The following is a 19,103-nucleotide window of genomic DNA, read 5'->3' as shown; positions in this document are numbered from 1 at the left end:
TATGCTTAGATTACGAGAGCGTGTGAAACGACTGGACGTCGCTGTAATTACAGATTCTTGTTAGCACGCACACACACTAAAGAGGCCCTTTTCCCGGTAAGGCTTCAGGAAAATATTTCACTCTTCATTAGAGTCTCAGAAGTCGCGATTGTTGAAGGATGTGAGTGGAATTTGCAGCTTAATGTCACATGAAATACAATAAAAATAAAAGTCCCAATAACAGAAGCAGACAGGGAAAATGAATTGTGCCAATACTTTTACAGCTTCATACATCATCCAGTGACCAGATTGTTTGAAAAGGGCAACACTAAGTAATCCAAGGTTTTACAACAATAAAAGCTCACAGTCAAGGACAAATTCAAAGCCAAATATTTAAAAATGTCTTATTAAAGGGGATCTCAGATGTTTAGAATTAGATAATGATGTGTGATTTATATTATCCTGAAACCCATGAGTTATTTTCCAGAGCAGAGGCCTACACAAAGACAAGACTCTTAAGGATAATAAGGACTTTAAAAGGCAGATATGCCACTTAATGTTCCCATAGCAACCTAACACTTAAAAAAGAGATTTTTGAGCCTTTTTCTATGAAAAGAGTTTACTTTTTTAATTTGGGGGGAGGGGGTGTACAGGTGAGGCAAGGTGGGAGAAATTTGTTTAGTGACAGAGAGGCATTGTGGAGGGGCAGCAAGAGGAAAGATGGGTAACAGAGATTTTTTTTCCTTAGACAAAGACCCCATTGACCCGGGAGGCTCCAGTCGAATGGATGCAGCCGGCTGTCAGACAGATACAGGCCTGTTCACTCATGATGCTTCCACATTTTCCCCTCACACCCTCCCACCACCGTCACCATTTTTGCACCAGACCCGGCTATTCACGGACACCGAGATAAAACTTTTGGGCAGACATCCGTTGCCGCAGCCACGACAACTCACACTCGCATGTGCGGGATCAGAGGTCAAGGTTCATGGTTGGTGCTTCTTGGGCTCAATGGCGCTCTGTGTGTCATCACACAGACCTTCAAGGCCAGCAGGTCAGTCAGAGCTGCGACCACTTCTCCTAAGCACTGAGTGGAAGCTATTTTTGTTTGGGTTTTTTCATGATCAAATCCTTCACTGACATCCTGAGGCAAAGCTCCAGTTTGGGATGTGATTATTTACCTATTTTGGTAAAAATTGCTCCTAAATTTAAGCTCCACTCTCTTTTAGCAGAGAGGAGGTAATATACGTGCGTTTGTGTGAACATGCGCATGTGCATGCCTGTGTTAGCACATGGTTCAACAGTTGAGGCTGATAGATGCTTTCGTTTACAGGAAACCTCTATAACCAGTCTCACTCTCAATGTGGGCAGGTCATAAACAGCCACATACGCCTCTGTGGAATCTGATCTATAGTGTGAAAACACTCCTGTATACACGATTGAGCATTCAATAAAATGTGTGAGGTCGTATTCAGACACTGGTGACAGGTTTTCAAAGCCCCCCACCCCCCCCTATCTCCATCAAAGTTCAGACTTTTTAGTTGAAAATGCTTTCCCAATGTTGTGTTTGTTGTTTAAAGCCAACCACTTCCACCGACAATGCCTCTGGCAGTTCAACAGCTGGTTTTCTGGGGCAAACACAGGCCATGTCAAAGCCACCGGCATGTAAATTAGAGGTGATAAATTGATGCTAAATTCAAAGGAATCTCAGCACAAAACACTTCTCCCACATAAATTCCCTATTTTATTTCACAAAAAAACTAAATGTGTAAAGTATTATCATCAGTATTTTTTTGTATGTTCCAAATAGAGCTGGAACTTTGTAATACTAATGCTTTAAATGCCTTCAAAAACGAAAAAAGCAAAGGTTTTGCCTAAGTTTGTGCAAGAACAACATCGTTTATACTAAAGAAATCAAAGAAAATAATAACAAAAAATATGAAAAAGGCCGACAGCTTATTCATAATTTTGCTATTTCCACCCCAAGACTGGAAAATCAGTCTGGATAATGTTAAAATCGCTTATCTTAATTCATATAAAGGAGGAGTAGTATGTGTTAAATTACATCATAATCATAAATTTACTGCATCACCATGACAGCATGAAAAAAAGCAGGGATTTTGTAAACCAATTGACACTTGTGATAACATTGATATCTTGCAGGTTTGAGGAGACGAGTTAAAACAAAAGTGTAAAATGTAAATAAAAGAACATTTTGGTAATTTGAATTTTTGCTAAAGCAGAATTGTGCATATTTTATAGTAAAAATTATCTTAAATTATCTTACAAAACTGGACATAAAGGAATGAAAAAAATTGTGCATTTTCACAATTTACTGAACAATAAAATTTAGACTAAAACGCTGACCTGCACATACAAGACATAACCATACCGGTCAGTATTGTGCCTGCTTGAGTCCATTATTCAGAGACGACCAGAAATAGAGGAAGCAAAGGAGAATTCCTGAAAGAAGACCTCTGAATGAGACCATATCTGTTTAACTGCCATGGAAAAAGAAGCCTTTCATTAGCCAGCAGCGAGATTCCTCTGATGTGTTGGTTCAGCCTGCTGCAACAGCTCAGTCAGGAGAAGAAAGTCCAGTGAAGCCATGTGTTCTCTTTCTGTTTACTGTTTTTTTTTAGGCATCCTGTAGCACAGGCAGCCTTTTGAAAGGCGGTCTTTATAGGAGCTTTCCTGTTTATGCTTAGGGGTGGGAGGTCAGCACTCGCAGCTCTGTGCCGAGTATGGTCAATCGCTGTGCATAGGAAAACTTTGTGAACATATGAAGGAGTTTGTGTGCATCAGCTGGTTGATGGAAGGGGGTTTGAAGTGATGTGGTAGCCCGCAGTGTGCCTTCATAAAACAGTCCTGACATTGTCGGCTTTTTTCATTATGACTATATGTGCATGAATGCTCAGTCGACAAGTTTGTCGGCGCATGCAGCAAACGCACAAACCCAGTACACATAAATCTTCAGTGTAAGCCTAAATATTTGCATTTTTGTGAATGTTACCACCATAAACTGCTGGGGTCAAACTAAACAACAGTGAACAGTAGTCACAAAGGAAGATACTTTAGTTTTTGGCTGAAACTGTTCAAAAATCAGCAACTTACCCGAGGACCTCTCTTGCCTGGCAGGCCTGGCTTCCCTGGGGGTCCTGGCAGTCCCTGGAGAGAGATTGTGCAGCCAGTGATGCAAGCCAAACAACCACACTACTGATCTTTCTTAACACCAAGACAATCTTCAAGTTGTATCTGCTGAAACCATCGGGTCATTTAGACTCTTCACGCTGTGTTTACGGAGAACCTCTCGCAGCACATGTGGCTTCGTCGGGTTTGCCGGGTAAAAAAGGACCCCTTTCCTTCTGAAGTGTTTCCATGTGATGGTGATGAGAGCTCAGCCTTATCCATCAAAAATGATTTCTGCCTTCGCGACAGGAAACTGCAAGAACACTAGAAATAACTGGTCATTCCTGCGCCACTTAATGCCCCTGTGTGCTTTTTTTTAATCAGTCTTGTGCATACTTACTTTGTTTTCATAAAAAAAAATGTAAAAAAAAATCCAGGGGTCAGGGGTGCCCAGGGGTGGGCAAGAAGAAATAATCACAAGTTTCTCTAGCTAGTGAGAAAACAAGTCTTTCCAAAATCCAAAGTTTCATAAATAAATCTATATTAAACTGTCAACTTGAGATCTCTGAATAAAGAAACAAATTGGTTGAAAATTAAAGCAAAATCTTAGACTAAATGCTACTATGATCATGGCTGCTTTCTGTGTTTGCCAGTTCTGTGTGGGATCTGGTTTATGTCCTTGTGGAAATTGTAATTGTTCCGTTGTCCTTGGCAGTTTGCCCCCTGCAGTGAGGCCACCACAATTGTTGCAGGTGGTGTGCTCTGTGGTGGTCTATAGACCTGTTAGCATCAGCACTCACTCCTGCCTGTTTTTACATTGCTTAGACCTTCTTTGCTGGCTCTTGAGTGAATTTTCTTTCGCCTTTTTTTTAATGATCCATATCTGTTTAGACTGACAAAACTGTTGCCTAATGAAATCAACAGGCTTGGGAGATGTTGATTTCATTAATTAGTTTGCCCGTGGGTCCACTGTGATGGCTTATTTCAGTGATAAAAGTGATACACTTCCTTGTGGTTTCCATGAGAACAATTTACTTTTTTACAGTCCTGTTGAAACTTAATGCTTCAAGAACAACACTGTTGGTTTTTTTATTTCTAAAAGTATTTCATAACTTGCATAATCTCCACGTGAATAAAGTTAGGTTAAATCAGCTATACGTCAAAATATTTGATCCAAATTACTTCCAGATATGCAGTGGAATCGAACCAGAAGGGAACCGGGTTATAGACAGCAGGGAAGGTTAATTGCTTCGTGTCTGTGTGTGAACTGGGTGTTTCTCTTGGCAGCAAGAGTTCAAGTTTTGCACAATTGAAGCACAAGTTACTATTTCAAACTGAAGGGTTGATTACACTTCAGCTGTCACTGTTGTACAACAGCGTTGCTTGGAGCAAAAATAGACCTATCTAACATTTTATTTACGAATCAATCAGTTTGAGCCTGCTTCCTCACTTTAGTACACAGAATTTATTTGTCTTTTATTTTTAAAACAAACAGAAATGTACCACTATGCTGCATAGGAGATTTGAACCAGATTATTTTGATTTTTATCAAGAAATGGGGATTGCAAGTACATCAGATTTTAGCCACAGGGTAATTTCCATCTGCAGTACCATAGCAAGTTGATGCTATTTAACAGATAAAACAGATTTTAAGAGGAATACAACTACACACAAGAATATAAAACTGAATCTAAAGAATATAATAGAATACAATTATGATGGTTTTTGCTTGGTAATATTGAGCTTACAGTTCTGACACAGCACAAGACATGATCTGTGTATCAGCAATTCCCAGCTTTAGGGGGTTAGAATTAGAGCTACGAGTGTTAGAAGATTGATTAGCAGTTTTTTATATGCTACACATTGATAACAACTCAGCCACTTCAGGTTGTGTGTTCAGTGTGCATGTTTAGACTCTAGGTTCTATCTCGTGAGTTAGTAAAGAGGCATATCTGCGGTGGAAACACATTTTTCCCCCTTTCTCTGACAGTGCAACTCACATAAAACAATGTAGATTTAAAATATATTCTGTTTCAAGGTCGAAAAATCCGCAAATGGCTATGAAAGTTTTCATCTCTATGTTTTTAAACAAAGGTCTTTTTAAAGTATCATGGTACAATTGTCGGATGATCAATGCTCTGGACAGCTTGCAGTTTACTTCAGGAAACCAAAAGGAACCTTGTAAAACAAGCAGACACAAATTAAAAAATGTAGAAATCTCAATAATGCAGAGTCAAATGTTAGATGTGGATCAAAAGTCATTGTCCTCCTCTACTTAGAGAACTTATTTAGGATGTAGGAAATTTCAGCTTAAAGCAGCTGAATTAAATCTTAAGTGGAGACACCCCCCCGGATAACGAAATTGGGAAAAATACAAAGATTAAATCATTGTTCTAGTTTTAAGGGCCAAACTTAGTGCTTGGCTTTACCTTTGCACCTGCATTAGGAGACTAAATGTTTACTGACTGGATTGACCATTGACCTTGCTTAGGAAAGGGGCCAGGTGACCTCAACTAGTACTCTTCAACAGAGGAATCTGGTGAAGAGACGACAAGGCGTCAGACTTGACAAGTCACTCCCAGTCTGGAGGACTGAATGAACTGAGGAAGGAGGAAAGATGGGAGGAACAGAAGGATTACTATCCAGTGAAGGAAAGAAGGTAATATTTGACCTGTTTACCTTTGAAGTCCCTCATTTCTGGTCTCATTCATTTTTGTTTGAATTCCATTTGACATTGGTGACAACGACCAGTACAGATTGGTATTCCCCTTTGTGTCTTCTGTTTAGTTTTAAAATCAATCAACAAGTGCAGGGAAAAGGTGATGTTGATGCTTTTGGACCCTTTAATAATCAACAGTTTCAAGAACCATTCCAGATTTCTTACCGGCGGACCTCGATCTCCTTTCAGTCCCTTAGGTCCTCTAGGTCCTGCCAGCAGTGGATGCAGCATAGGTGGCACCTCCCAGCTAAAAAAGCCATCAGTGGCAGGTGGTGTGACTGTGTTGAATGAGGTCTTGGTAGGTCGTTGACTGACTCCAGGTTTGGTAGTTTTGGGTTGCTTTGTTGGGTTGGCATTCTGTTTGTGGAGTGCCTTTGAGGTTTTAGCAGTGGTAATTTTGGAGATTGGGGATTTTGTGGGGTTAACTTTGGATAATGGTGGTTTAGGAGTGATGACCTTGATAGAATTTGTTTTGGGTTTGGAAGTTTTGGGTTTGGGCATTTGGGGTTTGGAAGTTGTGGGTTTGGGCAATGTGGGTTTGGGCTTGGAAGAGGTTTTCTTTGCTGCTGTGGGTTGAGGTTTCTTGGTGACAGGAGCTTGATTAAGTAAGACAGAATTGGGTTTTGTCTTTAGGGGTTTCTTGTTGGAGTTGGTAGAAACAGTAGGTTTCTTGGTGTTGGTGGGAACAGTAAGTTTCTTGGTGTTGGTGGGAACAGTAGGTTTCTTGTTGCTGTCTGTCACTATGTTTGTCTTTTTGGAAGAGTTCTTTGAAGTAGGCTTTGGGAGTGTGGGTTTAGGGGACTTTTGCTTTAGAACTTTAGTCGTTGAGGGTCTGGAGGCCGGTAGTTTTGCTGGTCCGGCTGTTGTTCGTAAAGGCACAGTTACAGTTACTGTCTTGATACTGGGAGATGGAGCAACCAAACCAACTTGAGCTGTGACTGGCATCATTGTTACAGACTGGGAAGTGGAGAAGATGCCATGATATGGCTTTTTTGCTTGTGAGGGGGTTACAAATCTAACAGCTGAGGCGGCAGCAGCAACGCTCCTGGCAAGGCTAAACGTTGTGGGCTTCCTGGCAGTCTGTAGACCACTGCGCTTTGGGGTTGCAGCAGTAGCTGAGATGTTTGTCCTTCTTGGTAGTATAGGCAGCAAAGGGGAAAGGTTAGGCCTGTATGTGTCTGCTTCCCTGCACTGTTTCTTAATGTACCTGCAGTAATTGTGAGCTGCCTGTGCAGAAGGTACCAGGTCAAACTGGCAAATGGCTCCTTCGAAATGCGCAGACACCTGTTGCTGGCTGGTTCGCCCAAACAGAAAGGAGCCCTCAAGCTGTGAAGTGAGTCCTTCCTCACTATCCCACCCAAAGTCCGCCTGAATACTCTGCTCTCCGCAGGAGGCATATAGAGTCACTTTCTGTCCATTAATTCCCAAAGCCAGTTGGTGCCACTGGCCATCATGAGGCTCGTACTGCAGAGCCACTGATGTGTTTGGTCCTGTGTGTAGGACAAGACTGCCCGGTACAAGCTGCAGGCCAAGAAGGAGCTTTTTGTTCCTTGAAAGTAAGGTGAAGAGAAAAGCACTGTTCACTCGGTGCGACCGTACACTCAGGACCAGTGCCAACTTGGGCCAGAACCCCGCTGGAATGACTGAGCGCAGTGGAGCCTCAATGTGTGCCTGCTGATTAAGGATGACCCCAGATTTAAATGGAATGACCCCTGCTGGCGCAGAGCGGGATGGCTTCTCTCCTTTAAGCCCCAATCTTTGGAGGATGTCCACATCTGAGAGAGAGAGAGAAATAACATTAGTTATCCAAATTATTCAGAATGGCAGTGTACAAAGTTTTCTTCATTTACTCTTTTAAGTGTCTGCAAAGAGCATTTAATCTACATTATTACTATCAAAATCAAAAACCTAATAAATGCTGTCACAGAAAATTACACTAGTATGGGGTCAACTGATTGTTTGAGAATAAGTTTGCAACAAAAAAAAAAAGAAATACCAGTGCTCAAGATTGAACTGTGAAAAAATGGCAAAAAAAATTCTGGAGAGGGTTTTTATTTTAATTCTTTATTTGTTTGTTTTATTGAGTTCTAGCTTCAAATCAAATGTTGGTGTAAGGACACATCCCGTTTGCTACATCTGAACAAAGGCTGACAAACTCAGTGGGAAAAAAATTGAAGTAATGTAGAAGGATGGAGAAAAAGAAAGGTCCCTACTTCCTTTAGTGGTCTTTCAAAAGAAATGGTATTTGCATTTTTAAATATACAGCCAAATGTTGCACATACAGAAAGGCTTGAGCGTTAAAAAAGCATGGTGGACCCAATTTCATACAATTCATCACTGAGAAAGAATGCATGCATATTATGTCACTTCAAAAATTATATTTAGCATTTTAACAAAGAAAATTAAGCTTGAATTTCGGTTTTTGAGTATTTCTTCAGACAAATTGTTGTTAACCAGGATCAGACAAAAAATGCAGTGTGAAAAAGATTGTAGCTGTGAGATAGGTGCTATAATTGGCGGGCCACAAGCTCCCTGTTCCGCTCCATTCTGATGCATCCACATGCAGACCAGTATGTGCTGGCATCTGGCTCAAAACTGTATGGCTGGCTATATGGATATATGTGGCTATTGCTCGCTAATTTTGTTGCACCAGTAATGATAGGTTGGGGCTGTGAGGGGTTGTAAGCTAGTGGGAGAGAGTTTAAACAGATCAATGAGGGGAAACGGGGCCTGCTTACTCTGCACCAACAGTTCCACCCAGAACTATGAAGCAAATTTTGAAAAAACTCCTGCCGCTCTGTAGAAACTATATCCTAGAAAAACAACAGATTTTTAATTTTGGCTACAAATGGCAAAATCATAATTAAAAGACCACTAGGAAAACTTAGAAACTAGATCAAGAGATGATTGGAATGGGACTTCCAGCGGAAATCTCTATTAAAGAGTTTGTGTTTTATCAAAACTATAGTACATTTGAAGTTTTAATATAAAAAGTAGTTCCTTTCACCAGTTGCACCATTTTCGATAAGCATGGGAAGAGAGTGCAGCTTTCTTCTTGCAGCCAGAACCTGATTCCAAGCCTTCGTGTCAGCTTTCACTCTCAGTACTCAGTACTTTAATCTCGGTTAGCCCAGCTCTCATCCTCTCAGTGACCTGTCACCTATAGGCCCCTCACCATCTATATTGTCACTGGGCTCGTTCTGACCTGCAGTGACTCGCGTTGGTCTAATGAGGACACGGGTTTAGAAAGAAAAAGAGATGGAATGTCCTAATATTTATCTACAGCATTTAAACAGTAGAGGCTTTCAATGAAAAATGTTTGTCCCCTCATTGCATCAAAGGCATCTACACTGTTGGACTTGGAAATAGATAATTAAGAGAGTTTTGCTTCCTGATGTAACTTTCTTTTTAACTTCATCACAATAATACATTGTAATTTCCGACTTTTTAGTTGACTTTGTTTTCTTCTATTAAGCCAAAACAGAAATGTTATAATTAAGCAGCAAAACCCTAAAAAAAAAAACTTTAGAAACATCTACTTCTCTGTCATGTAGCTCCAGTTCTGTACGTACTTTCCATATATTATATAAGCCTGGAAGTCTGCATCTTGCCTCAATACATTGGGGCTTCATAAAACAAAAACATGACTCACACTTGGTGTATTCAATACTCATGAAAAGGGAATTCTTCTCTGTGTGGTCTTTTCTGAGAGAGGGGCATACATTACATGTAGTTATGCACATACACAGGCTGTCTCTATACACATACATCTTGTACTATTACTGGGGCATACTGTATGTCAGCTTGTGGTTTTACAGCCTGTCTCTGGACAGATGTATGGGCAAACACATGTCTGCTGTTCATATGGCTCTGTGAAGAGTCACCGAGGGAGGATCTACACAAGGTCCAGGGTTCCTCACTCTGCAATTACTATACACGATGAAGTCAGCAATTCACACTTGGGTGATACTTCTTCTCATTCAAGCAGGATTGGAATGTAAACATTAAAAGTATTTTTATAGAAGTGACACCTCTGACAATTCATTTCATAATTTAAAAAAGGCACCAGTGAGATTAGCCACTGTCACTACTGCTCCAACAGTAGTACAATGCATTTCATTGCACATCATGCAATGTATGTCTGTGTATGTGACAAATAAAATTTGAATTTCAAAAACATGTGTGCTACACAATAAACTTACACTGCTGATCATTTTTTAAGCCTTAAATGTGATAGAAATGTATTAAATATGTATTTGAACAGGGACAGTGCCCATTAATGAACATTTCTGTAAATGAACCAGTGTTAGCTGCAAAGCTAATTTCAACTGGGTAAGTTGTAGGTTTGCCAAGAACAAACATAAAAAAAGCATAAATTGACAATAAGAATGACTAATAATACAAATTTTAGAAAGAATTTATAGGTAAAAACACAGTGGTCTGAAAAGACATGCAAATGATACAAAAAACAAATTTTTCACATGAATACCTAAGAGGGTTTGCTGCAAAAAAAAACAGAACAGAGAGCAGAGATCACAAGTTATGTTAAGAACCTCACCTATCATGTTCGGCTAAATATCAAGTGTGATCCATTACACGGCGATCACAAATAGGGTTGGAATGCTTACTTTCCAATTGATGCTTCTTAGGATATAATACATAATTTATTCATTGAACATACAGTGTGTTCAAGTCACTCTTATCCATGACCTAGAGTTAAAGTCACCATATTTGTCACACGTCTGAGCTCTCCCATCTCCAGAGGGTTGAGTGCTCTTCTGTTACAGTAGTTTGGGAAACATTTGATGGCTTAATCCATGCTGAATGTCAATCATTGGGGTATTGGGTCCATATTTAGAGACTTTGGTTATAACCATCTTGTGGATCCTTAAGTTTGGGGCAGATACTTTCCCAACTCACTGGTAACCATCATTCTGGATGAATAAAATACATAACAAAAATAAAAAATAAACATTGCATCTAACAGTTTTTGTTCTAAGTAGTCCAAGTGGAGTCAGATTGGAGCTTATTCAGGTTGCATGGACTTGAAAAGTTGTGTTCGTCATCCAAGGACCTCCTTGCATCTAAATTATACTTTTTAACTTTATAACCATCTGAGAGCCATACAGCGTGCCTCCTTACCAACTTTAATGCAGACTAAGAGGTACTTTGGGCGAGGAAGAAAATCTTTTAACTCTCCATGAATTCCAACTGACAGGACTAGGCTTCATGAGAGAACATCCATTTGTGTTTGCATGACATCAGTTAATGAAAGAAGACTTTATGATAAAAAATAGCATGCCATTAAGGTCACAGTGTATCTTTCAAACCAACTTGATTTAATCATATTATGTGTGATGCTTCAACTGGCAATTAGGGTTATGTGGAGGCAATGTATACACATTTAGATGCATTTCCAAACATAATAGTTTGCTCACTCTAATGAATATGCAAAATAAAGAGACAACTCTGGTCTTCAAGATCTACCACCCCTTACATCCATCTGCTACTTGCTGCTGATTGCTGAATGTGGGGATTTCAGATCTTGACAGACTCAGTACCCAGCAGGGCAGGTGATAGCTAGAATGAAGCAGGTTATACATCCCTGAAGCTGGCTTTTTGCAGCTTTTTACCATTTTAGGCTAACTGTTCAAAACAAGACAAAACATGTTTAGCATTCAATGTCAGGAAATGTAAGATGGTTATTTAAAAAGAATGGCAACAAGGTCCCACTATACCAGTAGTGTCAGAATCCAGGCCTTGAGAGCCTTAACTGTTTTCCAACCAACCTGCCATTGAAGCTCCTTAAACACACCTGATCCAGGTAATCAGCAGCAAATGAGGCAGGATTTCTGGAAAAACCAGCAGGAGTTTGACACCCCTAAGCTATACCATAACACAATATATTGTCGTTTTATCCCACTTTACCACCCAAGAGAGAAAGCACTTCCAGCATCCATAAAGACAATTTGTAACGTTCAAATTGGTGGAGTTGTTCTTTCAGGTGTCCTTTAACCTCTTAAGACCTGGTGTCCACATGCGTGGACATCACATTTTTGGTTATATTTCCACTTTGCCTGTACCGTTCTTTTTCTCTTTGGTTTTTGTGACTATATGACACTTGGGTTGTCCAGCTCCTGTCTGGTTTATATTATACAGTGGCTCTCTAACCGTGCTTTATAAGGTTGATGCTCATTATGAATAAACGCTGTGGCGTGTTCACAAGTTTTTTTTTTTTTTTGCTGCCATTTTAACTTTTCTCTCTGCTAAGCTCCTGCGGTCTTTTGCACAACCAGTGATAGTTACAAATTTTCATGTTAACCCGGCTGTTTCTTTTGTTTAGTCCTCTGTAACCTGAAAGAAGCAGCAGTTTACATTTCTCTGCAAAATTGTGTGTTGTTTGTCTTTAACCCTTTGATATGATTTCATAAATCTCAATAGGTTTTGTAAGTTGTTTAGTTAAAAAAAGCCTATAAATCAGGATTTATCTGATGGATTTGTCCTGTCAGACAAATCCTAAAAATAACTGAAGTGGTAACGTCATCATTCAATTTATCATGCTAAAAATGTGATGCCATAGCAACCACTACTCCCAACAGTTAGGTTACATGCTTGAGGCGTGAGGGAAAAAAGCAAAGTTATAAAGTAACATCTCTTTGCATGTTTTTCTTTACAGACAGAAAATAAATTGAAAAAGACAAACTGAAAAATTAGAAAGTTTGAGGAAGCAGAGTTCTTACCTTCAGAGTGTACTTGTGCAAGTCCTAGGTAACAAGTACAATATAAAATTGTGCAGAGCAATAGGGCTCTCCTGTGGGAAATACAAAAATAGGTGTTAAAATAACAGACAAGATGGGTCTTTCTGTTCTAATAAAGCTACAAACTGTAAAAGAAAGCAAATATATATTTGCACATTTAAAATAAACCTTATAAACGTCTATTAAGCAAACATTGCCTAAATATTATGTTCATCAAACAATGCCTAAATATTATTGTGTAAGTGATGCCTCTTGCGTAACTTTTGTCAAATTTTTTTTGAAAAGATACGTTCATAATCAGGGCTGTACAAACAATTCATTTATCTGCTTCTATAAACACAAAAAAACTCAACAGTGAGTCTGTGATCGCCTTAGAATCATTAAAATTACACCCAACTGTGGATACAAGCCAAACACTTTGTAATTAAAGTCCTGACAAGAACAAACAAATGGAAGCTGGATTTTGCAAAAGCACTTACAGCCCCTCCCAGAAACCCCCAACACGCTCGCAAAGTTGTGCCACACTTAACCGCCAACTCTATATCCAACAGCAAGAAAAGGGCAAACACAGAAAGAAGGAAGAAAAAAAAAGGACCCTCAACACATCCAGGTGTGCAGCAGATCTTAATGAGACTGGCCTGCTATGCAGATTTAGAGCCCAGCAGGGGACCGAGATCTGGTGACAGGCAGTGGAACCACTGTTTACTGCTCTGGGTCATTCAGACACGCATGGTCACACACGTTGGAGGAGGAAATGTGTATAACAGCTGGGTCTTAAGGGCCACAGAAGCAGACAGTCTTCCATATAAATGCAGCCATAAGGCCACTTTTGTTAGAAGACCTGTATATTTACCTGAATTAGGCCCAACAATAAGGCGCCTGTCTCTGTGGAAGTGATTCTACAAAGAGCCTCAGCCTTTAAATGATCATGATTTGGTGAGAGCAACACACAGTATATTTGTGTAGTCTGGCCCTCCTGCTTTTCCAACTCCAAGATGCTAATAAAGCTTCATCACAGTCATCCGCACACACAGCTGGCTGTGGTTACACAGGATGTGTGCCTGTGTGTAGCTGCATGCACAGATCTCCCAGACTCCAAGCAGATTACATTCTGATTCAGTGTCTTATCGGCTGCGGGGGGAGATCCGAGGCCCAAAAATGAGTCATGAATGCAGCGATTTCTTTTTATTTTGTTTTTGCTGCAGTAAACTAACCCGTTCTGCTCCTCGGGCTGTTTACATCTGCGGAAACTCAAGCAAGTTTCCTGGGTAACAGCAAAGTTTTCTTTGGCTTTTCACATTATAAGGTCACAGTAGCTTGTTTACATTTTGCGGTGCACCTGACAGATTGGGATTCTTCTTTCTTTCTGTAAAAGCAAGAGGGAGGCTTTTCACAACTAAGCTGAATAGGCTGTAACAATCCCTCCTTAAAAGATTACCCTTTGACCGTAATTTTCCATCTCCAATCTCTAAATTATTGTGCTTCAATAACATTTTTTTTACTGTCAGCTGAAGAAGATCCCCTTTCAAAGACAATATAACCCTAATCCTTTCTATGAATCTAAAAAGACAGGTGGCACTCTTACATGTCCATCATCTGCTCTGTCTGTTCTAAACAAACTTTTTACTTCATACTGACAATCTATACCTAATTCCATCTACCAATTAAATACATCGTAAATGGAGAACAAAATTGTGATTTGAGTTTAAGAAAAATTCTGCAGTACAGGTGAAATAAATAGCCTCAGTCATAGATATAAAAGTTGCAACCAACTTCCAGACCAGATTGCCAACTTGTGCCAAACTAGACATGAAGGGCGACGCTTAGTGGTTATAAGGTGAATGACTCCTGCCTGCAACTCAGACAATCCACAAAAGTCTGACATTAGCAATGCAGGTGCGCCACTTTGGAGAGTAATTGTCTGTAGTAATTGTCCACGCACCAAAATGTCTAAAAGTCATCCTTTGTTTTCTGGATGAGTATTCAGCTTGATGAATCAGCTTGCATGAAGGACCGTGATTGAGTCAGGCCCTCAATCTCACTCGCCTGGGTCTATTATCGTCAAATTTTAAATAATCTACTCAAGTTCCCACTTTCTAGCAAAATCAGTTAGATGGACAGACATGCATGCGGATTTTCACTAATTGCATGAGTCAAATTAGAGAATGAATGAACCACTTACTCGCAGACCAACCATACGAGGATGCCGCACTGACTTCGGATCCGTGCAAACACTCACGTCAAGCAGCTGCAGATCAATAAAACCAACTACAACAGATGTTTTCTTTAACAAAAAAAAAACTTAGGTGAAGTGGTTTATTGCCGCTTTTAACAGCACTCGAGGCACGCATCCTCAGTTAATGAGGATGCGTAAAAACTGCTGCGTAAAAGTGGAAAAACTGGAAACCATCCCAACCAAATCTGTCAAACGAGTAATAGACACTAATGGGGACGTCGTGAAACTTTATGGGTCCAAATAAAAGCCATGATCCTTTAGTTTCCGAGTCAGTTTGGTAAACACGGCAACAAAATCCATTAGGTGAGAGAAAATGTCACTAAATTATCCCTAAGCATGGATTATTCACACACTGTAAAACACATATTTATTTGCAGCATATTTTAGATAAATTTGTTCAGATTGATTTATTTTAGAACGCTAGATGTTCGTAAATGATCAAAAAGTGTATTTAGAGGATGAGTAGTCCCCATGTGGGCATCTTCCTGCACTGAGCTGGAGAGCTGCCAGCCGGCACAGCGCAGGTACGCACATGGAGGCATCAACTCCACAACTTCCACACAAATCATGCATTTTCTTAAAGAGATGTTACTTACTTTGTGCCTAAACGAGAGGTTCTGCAATCTCTCCTTCGGGTGCCTAAATTCATTTGTATTCATTTGTCCTGGCAGTCAAAAACCTGATCCGTTAATCACAGCGTGACTCCTTTGGAAGCAGAGGGGAAGACGACCGTCCCCGTTTTACGCATTTGACAATCTTCCGATGAAGTTCCCGAGGGGAAAACTCATGTTGAGCAGCCTGTCAAGCCCGACATAAATCCCTTCTCGGCAGCTGGTGTGACAGAGTCTCCCTGCGCGACTGAATGCTGAATATTCCCTGGGGTTTCATTCATTAATGCCGATCCAGATTGAGGGACGCGCAGCCCGGAGAGAATGCTGGGTTCTTCGGATGCGGATAGCGGAGTCAGGAGCGCTGAACTCATCCCTTTCCTTTTTAAATAGGTTTTCTGCGGCTTGAGCGATGGTGGCTGCAGCGCGCAAGCCAGGTGTCAAGTTACAAGCCCAGCGGTTGTGTGGAGCAACTGCACGCATTCTCCAGGGGGTGGCCACATGGCTCTGAGTACAGGCTGCTTTTAACACAACACATAAAAGAGAATGATGCTATGTGTTTAACGAGCTAATTGTGTTTGCAAAATGCAGAACTTGTGCATTAGTTCTGAACTTGTGATGGAAAAAGTAAAGATGCAGACATAAGCAGATTTGCATCTTTTCAGAGATTTTACTCAACATCCAGAGATATGAAATTGCTTCATTTGTGCGCATGATGTTAGAACAGAACCTGGTGCAGTCCTCATTAACAGGGTCATGGCCTGATGCAAAAAGAGATGCAAACAAAGATTCTTAAAGAGGTACCAATTACCCCGTGTATTTCCTGCCCTGCTGTCTTCAGCTTTAGGCAAATAACTCAAAACTCAGTCAGATCCCTGATGCCTCACTGGGAATGCTAATGCAATCTGTGTGCATTTCTGAGAAACAAACACCAGCACTTGGACCTCATCCCACCATAATTCTCTCAATTTTCCAAAATCAAGTCAAGTATATTTAGCAGATTGGTTTAATTTGTGGTTTAAATCATTTTAATAGATCGTTTTGATCATTTCTGAGATTAGAAGAAATTGAACTTAAAACGGAGTAAATGAAGTCCAATTTCCTGTGTGGTAGAACAAACGCCAGCAGACAAACAACAACCTGAGAGGGTTAGGGATGTTAGAAACTAGGGTCTGTTGGTGCACGTTCACACTGTTCCGTTTGGTCCACACCAAGGGTCATTTCACAGTCTGCTTTGCTTTGCAGGCACCTAAGCATACCCGAACTCAAATGAAGTCTGTTCTGAAAGACCTGCTCTGATGTGAATGGTTTTTATATTTGTTTGTTTTTAACATCTTCTTTTGGTTTTTGTCTGATGATTAAGCTCAAAATGCATTTCTGAACATGTCTTTATTCAAATTTTTGTGTATCAGGTGCAAACAAAAAAATTTTGGTTTGAACAGGATCGTATTTGTTACATAGAAAATATGCTGGCGGAGCCACAAGCTCCCAGCTTTGCTCCATTCCGATGCATTCACTTGCAGACCACTAGATCCATGTGCGTCTGGGTTTTCCTCGTCTGAGCTGACATGTGGCTCGAAACTGTATGGCTGGTTACCTCCGCTATTGCTCGCCATTTTTGTTTCACCAGTAACGTTCGCTTGAAGTGGAGAGGGACTGTAAGCTAGCGGGAGAGAGCGTAAACAGAGAGCTCTCAGCAACAGGCAGAGAAGGGGGAGGGGGGTACTCTTTGCCTACAGTCCTGTTCACAACTCAGAGGTGAATTTCTAATTAACTACCTCTGCTCTGCAGAAACTATGTACTAGGAAACAGCACAGTTTTTTTTTTTCATTTTCGCTATTAACACCATAATCATAATTGAAAATCACTGGAGATGCTTTAAAAATAGATCAAAAGATGATCAAACTGAAGTCCAAAAGATGATCATTTTAAAATAGGATATGGCAGCTAGCAGGTGAACTCTGCAGAAAGTCCAAAACAGGTCACATTTGTAAAATAATTATTCAATTTAATTCAGTTTTATTTATACAGCCCCGATTTTTCAACATAGTTGTCTCAATGGGTTTCACTATTTGTAAAAAACATAAACTCAGTGATAAAAGACAATAGCTGATTGCTACACTAAACTAAACAGACTAAACTAAACTGAGAGAGAAGGACCCGTCCTTCTCGGTAAGTAAAAACTCCTAAAAAAAAACTGATTCCAGGGAAAAAAAGAAGAAACCTTAGGGATGTCCACATGAAGGAGGGATCGTCTCCCAGGTCAGACAGGTGATGTACCAGAATTGTTAGAGAAGAATTAGCTTGAATTAGAGTGAAACAAAAAAAGCATCATCAGTAAATATGATATAGTGAGGATATTAGGATATTTATCAGTTTGGTAGTTGAAGAAATAGCAAGATTTGCTGTTCTTTTCCTAGACTTCTTTAATAACTCCCCCAAAAGAGCAGTTGTTTAGCATTTCCAAGCAGTTTGGCCCACTTAGCAACATCATATGGACTATTCTTTTGGTATTTTCTGCCCAATTTTGTCAATTCTGACCTATAGTACAATTGCTTTTTCTTACTCTGGCACTCAGACTGTACCTTCAATGACACCGCTGACTTGAGATATGGTAATTTTCCCTCGTTTTGACCCCAGGCAGTTGATGAGCCAGCCTTCAGGGTGGGTGATAATAGACGCAAGTAATTAACGTGCTCTTTACAGTCCGCCTGACACATGCTGTGCCCTGTGTTTCAGCCCTGGGTGCCACCCAACCCTCCCATGCACTTCCAATGAGCCACAGCTACTCTGCACCCATCTTGCAAATTACAAACTGCGTGCTTGCTAGCACGCTCACTGCCACCCCTTAAAGCTGCTTAATTATGGTCATTGGCACCAAGTCTGAAAGCTCCCTTTATCCCCCCCACGCTCCAGAAATAGGTCCTGTCGAAGCACACAGGCAGCCCAGATCAAACGCTCCCCATAGGGAAGGGGTCATTACTGGTGCGCAGGGCGGACACAGCCCAAAGGGTGCCGGGCCACGCCTTGAGCCCAAATTGCAGCCTGGGCCTAGTGAGGACACAAGACTGTTCTTTGATGAATGTCAAGGGTAACAGCAACACAGCCTGTTTGAATATCAGTGTTTATGGTGAGCAAAGTACTGTACAAACACATAAACAGCCAATACAGTGTTTTACAGACTAAAAATTAAGGAAATTGAAAGCCAGCTTGGTTGGGGGATCACAACTCTATGGTTTATATTTATCTAAATCATACCACAGTTTTTTACATAACCATGGAGTATGATTGACATATAGGTTGTAAAAAATATTAAAAATGAAACAAAAATGCATTGGGTTATTTTATAAAGATAAAAAGTTTCATTTCCCCTAAAACCAACGATGCTAACTCAATACCCAAAGTGCTTGTTTTCTACAACAACATCTTGTCACACAACAAATAAATAGACTGGAGTCATCTCAGTGTAGGTGTGTCTTTGTGGTGGGCAGTAGCAGAGGTTATGGAGGTGGTGGCGTTTAACCAGTCAGTGCTTTCTAACCCAGCTCCACTGAGAACAAGAAGACTGTTCATGCAGGGAACGGGTAGATGTGTGAGTCCTTGAAAGCGCTCTTGCATGTGTGTATATGTGGACTGCGTCTGTGGTTTGTGTTTTTCCTTTGCAGGTGATTCAG

The 19,103-nt window shown here is 40.4% G+C and overlaps 1 protein-coding gene across 1 annotated transcript in view; it reads right to left on the bottom strand.

Annotated features, from left to right (window-relative positions):
- LOC101159452 (uncharacterized) overlaps positions 1-15,826 on the bottom strand; it is a 66,367-nt gene extending 50,541 nt beyond the window's left edge. The window contains exons 1-4 of the mRNA XM_004074688.5: positions 15,418-15,826; positions 12,568-12,638; positions 5,993-7,602; positions 3,094-3,147 (exon numbers count right to left, since the gene is read on the bottom strand). Coding sequence (XP_004074736.1) covers positions 3,094-3,147; positions 5,993-7,602; positions 12,568-12,638; positions 15,418-15,470 — 1,788 coding nt within the window. The 5' untranslated portion in view covers positions 15,471-15,826. The remainder of the gene's footprint in view (positions 1-3,093; positions 3,148-5,992; positions 7,603-12,567; positions 12,639-15,417) is intronic.
- Between the last annotated feature and the right edge of the window lie 3,277 nt (positions 15,827-19,103).

Source organism: Oryzias latipes, chromosome 12 (genome assembly GCF_053564925.1).
Source record: "Oryzias latipes strain Hd-rR chromosome 12, Olatipes_Hd-rR_3.1".
NCBI lineage: Eukaryota > Metazoa > Chordata > Actinopteri > Beloniformes > Adrianichthyidae > Oryzias > Oryzias latipes.
This window is presented reverse-complemented; position numbering and strand designations above follow the sequence as displayed.